The sequence below is a fragment of the Limulus polyphemus genome, unplaced genomic scaffold (genome assembly GCF_000517525.1).
Source record: "Limulus polyphemus unplaced genomic scaffold, Limulus_polyphemus-2.1.2 Scaffold9312, whole genome shotgun sequence".
NCBI classification, from domain to species: domain Eukaryota; kingdom Metazoa; phylum Arthropoda; class Merostomata; order Xiphosura; family Limulidae; genus Limulus; species Limulus polyphemus.
Genome location: NW_013674922.1, coordinates 3804 through 10576, shown reverse-complemented (window position 1 = coordinate 10576; position 6773 = coordinate 3804). Strand labels below are relative to the sequence as shown.

Here is a 6773-nt window from a genome sequence, read left to right as displayed (position 1 = left end):
ATCCTCCAACAACTGCTGTAATCTCTCTTCTTGTTTATTTTCTCGTTCTTCTTGTTTCTTTTCTTTATCCTCCAACAACTGCTGTAATCTCTCTTCTTGTTTATTTTCTCGTTCTTCTTGTTTCTTTTCTTTATCCTCCAACAACTGCTGTAATCTCTCTTCTTGTTTCTTTTCTCGTTCTTCTTGTTTCTTTTGCTGTTCTTGTATTGCTGCCATCAAGTCTGCTAAGCTGTAGTTTGATTTGGCACTTCTGTTTTCCATCTTTTTTTTTTTTTCAGTCCCACTCTCTGACACCAGTTTCTTACGTCTCTAATCGTTTGTTAATTTTCCGTAAAAATTATTTCCGAAGAAACTTTAGCGATACAGGTCCTTTCTTAAATAAAACTAATTTATTTTTCCCTGGATACAACTTTGCAATACACTTAATTTCCGCAGTCACTTTAAACACACGCTATAATTCACAATGATTCACGCACTTACTTTCGGTCACTACCGCGCTTGACTCAATTGTTCTTCTCTATCTCTGCCTGTCTGAAATTCAATTCCGATTAATTAATTTCGCTTTAACTGGCGCTCTTATATAGAGGAATAGAAGGCACCTAGCAAATACTGGATTATTCGTGATGTTCCCCGATCCTTCGAGAATATCATGATGTGTTACCAGAGCCACGTGACTACCGCTGTCGTAACAATACAAACATTTGGAACTATCTACTGGAAGCTGTATATATACTTAAATATGTATTGGGTTTCTTTAAGAGCAAAGCCACATTAGGCCATCTGCTGTGTCCAAGCGTTGTAAGTCCGTAAACTTAATGCTGACCCATCAGGAGACCACTTATTTAGCACTTAGTCTTATGGAACTTTATTGATAAACTCTTATTGTAATACGTTTTGTTTGTTAAGTTAATAATCCATTGATTCATATATTTAGATTTGATTACCATTTATTTGTAGCGTCTTGTAAAAATTTAATTACAAGGTTTAGTTTTGTAATCCAGCAAGGCACGAAATACAAATAAAAGTAAATTATGAACCAAGATAAACCTGTTCTTATTATCAACTCTACACTGTCATTTTAAATGCTCGCTATACAGCGTTACTCACGCTCTTTCAGCAAGAGCACGTGGTAGGTGAGTTGATACGACGTGCCTTCATCAAGTTCCACGTACTTGCTTTCCCGCCGTGTGCGACCGCAAATTTCCACTGCAGCTTAGTATTACTCCGATAAGATAACTAGTTCTCATTTTCTGTTAACTTAATTAACCTCCATATCCACAGCAAAATCTAAGGTATTAGTCATAAAACCTTGTAAAACATCAGCTAGCTACATATTATAAGTCCATTATAACTTACTTTGTACTTCACTTGTATTTCTTGTTTGGGCGTTAAACAAGCGCGAAATGATACTTTTTTCCGCAGGAAAATCCTTTACTACGTTGCAACTTGAGTTAGCAATGCAGTTGGAGCTATTGATATTAAGATGCTGGTTGAATGGTGCATTGTTAGTGTAAATGTTCTCGGCTATTTCATATTTCCTTGTGTTCCTGCATAAAGCTTACGTCATTAGACTGCTGAAATAGTATGTATGTTTTCTTATTTAGATCTATGTGTTATTGTTTCTTAAGTTTTGATTTAAAGCTTTGTCAGCTAAACGAACAGCACGTGATGTGATTTAACCGGCCGGTACATTTTATGGGTGTATCCAAGGCGAGTTACAAAGATGCGTGCGTGTTTGTTACACACTTATACTTTTAAAACATCCTATTTTCTAAAATTAGTGTGATTGTAGTAAGTGATGTAATACCAGATATAGCTTAGATCCAACCGTTAATCTAATGAACAAAGTTTACGTGTATTAGTAACATTTAGGTACTAGTTTGGTAAGACTAACTCATGACAGTACCACCAGCTTCATAACTTTTTATGCTCGGCACGTTTTAAATCCACATTAAGCCTTAGTTTGGTATGTAAACTTATGCATTATTAGTACATTTGTTTTCCATAACTAAGAACTGCAAATAAGGCTATGAGTTGTATTTTAAACAAAAATTACACAGCCAATAACTTATTGTTGATGGGGTATGAAATTATGTCTCAGCTCTTTATTAATCGGAAATTAAAGGGACATAACCCTTCAAATTAGGATGATATATTTTTGCTTTATGTACTGCAATTATTTCTAGATAATTTACGTATAATTAAAATGTGATACTTTAGTAGACTAAAAGTAAGCTAATGCTTGTTAATACCAATGTTATCACGGTAATCTTGCACTATCAGTACAAACAATTCCAAGAAGTGTTTAGATTGTACTACAAGGAAATAAACTCTTGTAGTTAAACTGGCATGTTTCAAATTACTTGATAACTTGTTTGCATGCCTTGCCTTTTCTGATAATTTATGTAATGTTAGTATTCAGAAGCATTCTAATAAATAATAAATTACCGTATCAATATTCTGCTTAATTTCGAAAAATAAACTTATGGTGATCGTCACTTATTATTAAAATATGATAATATTATTATTATTATAATTACTAATAATACTTTTAGTAGTATTACTATTATTAAAGCAATAAGCAACTAATGTATTTTTAAGGGTTATACTTGTTATTTTATATTGGGTCAATTTTGATCTGTTTTTATTTGTTGTTTTTTGTAGTTTTTCTTGCATATACGTTTAGTTTGTTTGTTTTTTTTATAATAGATTATGATTCAGAAGCTGTAAGCTGAAACAGAATGCCGTCTCTAGTGGATACCGGCTTTAGTGTTAACAAGGGTATTTCAGCTCTTGGCGAAGATGACTTTTCTTGTAGCTTTGGAGAAATAGAAGAATTTTACAACACCTCTACGCCAAGCGAGGACATATGGAAAAAGTTCGATCTTCTCACTCCACCCTTGTCTCCAGACAGAAAAATAGCTCATGACTATCGCCTTCCATTTAAATACGATCAGTCGCTGAGTTTTGAAGAAGAATTTGATTGTAAGCCTAGCTATTTAAATTTAGGGCTGTATAGTAACTGTACTTGGCTAGGCCTACACAGTGATTTTGCTCAGGTAAAACAGAAAAAAGGCTTAAAGGCCGAAGTTCGTCATGATTGCATGTGGTCTGGTCAGTGTTCTGGGAGCTGCGTTTACAAAAGTGATAACGCAGACCATAGTAATGTATCAACGAAAGCTAGTGTAGGTCAAGCAGATCTATCAAGAACTAGAGAAACGATTTCACTTGACCGCGGAAACCAACCTTCGACTCCTTTAGAAGAAGTGGCCAGTGATTGTGTTGACCCTTCAACTGTGTTATCGTGCAGTGTAGGTTTCTTTTTGACCGATCACAGTTATTTTCAAGCCACTAAAAAAGATCCACCACTTTCTTCGAAGCAAAATTCAGACGCCCAGTCCGATTCAGGTAATAATACAAATTTTAAATTCATATTTAAAGTTTTATATTTAAGAATAGTAACAGTTTCGATATTAATGTTTTAACTTGTGTAATCATTATAATAAATATGTATGTATACTTACAGCATATGAATAGGATTACAAATTGATCTAAAATTATTAGACGTACATTGATTTATGGAAAACAAAAATTTCACTTACTGATACATTTGTAACCGTGTTAATATTGGTTAGTGATTATATAGAATTCGGAGTAGTAAAACGTTTTTGATTACTTAAATGTATTTAGATTGTTTAAAGCGGTTTTTGTTTTGATTATAATACATTTATTTATTTATTCTAAAATAATAAACAATTAAGGCACCGGTATCAATTCTGGCGCGAAATTTCTTGGCGGCAATTGGCGATGCTGTCGACTTTTCACGCCTTAGTGACGAAGTTTTGCTCCGCTGCATTATTGCGTCATGAGTCAGTAAACTGGCAGTGATGGGATGATTACGTGTTACGAACGAACTTGGTTGAGAACATATAAATATATTCTGTTACGTTGTAATTGACAAGAGTATCCGTTACAAACTAATATTTTTGTAACTGTAAGTAAAATCATAGTATTTTAGCCATTTAAGTTTTAAATACCTAAGCTAAAGCAATTTGTAGAAAAGTTTATAACAATAAATCTAGACTATTCATTTCACAGAAAAAAACAAAAAACCTCCAATATACTTGTGATCCATGCTAGATTTTGTTTTGTATGCTGGAACGTAAACTGAAAAAAAATATATTGGGCTTATTGAACTGTTTAGTTTATTCAAGCAACTATATATTTATACACTAATTAGTATTTATCCAACATGTAAGTTTAATTCAAACATGAGTCAGCTAAAGTTAGATTCATTCTAAAAATGACTTAGCTATTCCATGATTCACACACGTTACGTGTCGAGACTTGTTGCACCACCTATTGACCTTCGATGACACTAACTCTGTGGTGGGTTGCTATAGTAATATCAATGGATTAGACATAAGAGGCTTAGGTCGTGTGCATTGGTTTAGCTGAATTTATTTTTTATTTTTTTAAATAGAAATATATTCGCTAATGAATGTGAATTGAAAAACAAATCAATCTCATAACGATGTGGAAGGTTTATAAAGATAGTAAAGAAACTGGTTCTGTTATATAAGCTGTAATAATTCAACTTGCCGACCCTAAGGCAAGTTGATAAAACCAGAGAAGGTGGTTTTGATACAAATCTGCAGTGTTTAAAAAATTCCGACCCTAATAGTTTAGGAGGAGTAATCGGGTGTGTTTTCAGACTTTGTTCACTATTTCTTTAGGAAAAGATATGATTTATGGAAAGCTATAAACTTTACTAAACCTAAATACAATGGTATAGTACATAAATGTAGGGACAAAATCCTTATGTTAACAATTACGTATACATTATAAGATGGAGTATTACAAAATATTTATGAAAGGATGATGTACTGTAATCAAACTGTTAGGCGTTAACTGAGAAATGAAACAGGAATATCGAACTAAGGTGTCAACATTCATTGAGTGTTGAGCTAACTGTTGTGTTATCTAAGAAATGAAATAGGAATATCGAACTAAGGTGTCAAAACGATACACCAATTATTCAGTTCATGTTAGTAGTACTTATTTCCTAGTTTTAATAAATTGTATACATACTCGGTAGAGTTGCATAGCAATACAATTAATACAGTTGTGTAATTTACCCAAACACCAACCGTAGGTAGACCTATTAATTAAACTGACAGTAAAGTTGGGCTGCGCGCCATTTTAAAAACAATAGGTTTTTTTTTCAACAGTAACCATAACCCACAGAAGCAAAAATGAGTGTGTCATAAGGTCTAATAATGTCGGGGTACCTGCCCCTTAAAGTGACAGACAGGAGAGAAATCACGGAGCATGTGCAAGAGTGAGAAGGCTTGCCACAGAAGCCAAGAGATCTGGTGATAAAAAATGACCGTTTGGCGGTGAATGTTCTAGCGAGGGCGGCGATGCTATTATTAGGGTAACTGTGATTGACAGTTTTCTGTACGGCATGACCTTGAAATCATCTACTTCATGTCTGGGTCGATTTGTAGTAGTTAAATAAAGTTCAAATCCCGATTTCAATTAAACAAACTTTTATTATTTCACGTATAACACACGTGAGTATATTATAGTATAGATGAAAAGATGTTGTAATGCCTCACGTTAGGCTAACACCGCATATTTTATAAATCTAACAGTTTTAAATACAGCACTGAAAGAACTTAAAATACGATACTGGACTTTAAGAAGCTTACAAATGTCGTGATAATACTTGATAATTATAATTTAAGTAGTGTTTTGTTGTTGTTTTTGAAAGCCCACTGAGAATTATTGAAACAATATAATGCCATTATATTTTACGGTGTTACTGTTTTTACTTTCACTCTTTCTTTTTTCAAATCTAAATTATAAAAAATAATCTGAAGTTGTTAAAATTTGTTTTAGACGAAGAAATTGACGTGGTATCAGTAGAGGGAACTGCACATCTCACTACACACATTCGACGCCCACGGAACCTGGCCTGTCCTATCAGAAAGGGGCTGGCAACCCAGCCGATGAAACGTCCAGCATCCCCGGATTCTGCGAGTAGCGACTCGGGGTTTTCGTGTAGTTCAGTGGCCCCCGTGAATTCGAAGAAAAAGTTCCGGATGAGTGGTAGTGTAGTCCGATCGTCCAGACCGGTTCCCCACAGCCGGTCATCTTCGGATTCGGAAGATCCAGTTAGACGTAAGGAGCACAACAGTATGGAGAGGAAGCGTAGAGACGATTTGCGGTTAGCGTTTCAAACTCTTCGCGAGCAAGTGCCAGACCTCAGTGATAACCCTAAAGCTCCAAAGGTAGCTATTTTAAAAAGAGCTGCTTTGTTTGCAAACCAGCTTAGTAGCAATGAGCAGCGCTTAGAAAGGACACTCCAAGCTCATATTCAGAGAAGAAACGAGCTACAAAGAAGGCTTCACCGGTTACAAAAGGCTTGTTTAGCTAGAACGAAAAAATAAGTAGATAATAGTTGACTTGACCATGTGTGTGCCTGATTTTTCTAGAAGTATATATAAATATATATATTATGTTCAGACCTAATCTGAATAGCACAGTGTCAATTTTGTATAAAGAAATAATAAATAAAACTACGTAGTTGTTTAGTCTCAATATCAATAAAGAACTTTAACGTGTATGTTTCTTGGATTTTGAAAGGTCAGGGGAAATTATTCATTTAAAGATGGCGAGGCGCTAGTTGGGAGTTAGAAACGTTAAGATGCAAGCATCTTATAGTTAGTTATTAAGGAACATTACGTGTAAGTGTTTGTAAAATGAGA

At 34.4% G+C, this 6773-nt stretch overlaps 1 protein-coding gene across 2 annotated transcripts; it reads left to right on the top strand.

Annotated features, from left to right (window-relative positions):
- The first annotated feature begins 1443 nt into the window (after window positions 1–1443).
- Window positions 1444–6469, top strand: LOC106475862 (transcriptional regulator Myc-A-like). Of its 2 annotated transcripts, none has more exons than XM_013936538.2 (3): window positions 1444–1582; window positions 2710–3408; window positions 5905–6469. In XM_013936538.2, the coding sequence occupies exons 2-3, from the start codon at window positions 2742–2744 to the stop codon at window positions 6453–6455; spliced, it is 1218 nt and encodes a 405-aa protein (XP_013791992.1). In that variant the 5' UTR covers window positions 1444–1582; window positions 2710–2741; the 3' UTR covers window positions 6456–6469. The 2 variants fall into 2 exon arrangements, with proteins under 2 accessions (XP_013791992.1, XP_022235583.1); XM_022379875.1 differs by having other exon boundaries at window positions 1444–1586.
- Window positions 6470–6773: the final 304 nt, after the last annotated feature.

What these genes read in the sequence shown, in the direction of transcription:
- LOC106475862 (XM_013936538.2), top strand. Translation starts at nt 2,742, where the DNA reads ATGCCGTCTCTAGTGGATACCGGCTTTAGTGTTAACAAGGGTATTTCA. An exon ending in AGACGCCCAGTCCGATTCAG is followed by an intron (nt 3,409 to 5,904) that starts GTAATAATACAA and finishes AATTTGTTTTAG; the next exon opens with ACGAAGAAATTGACGTGGTA.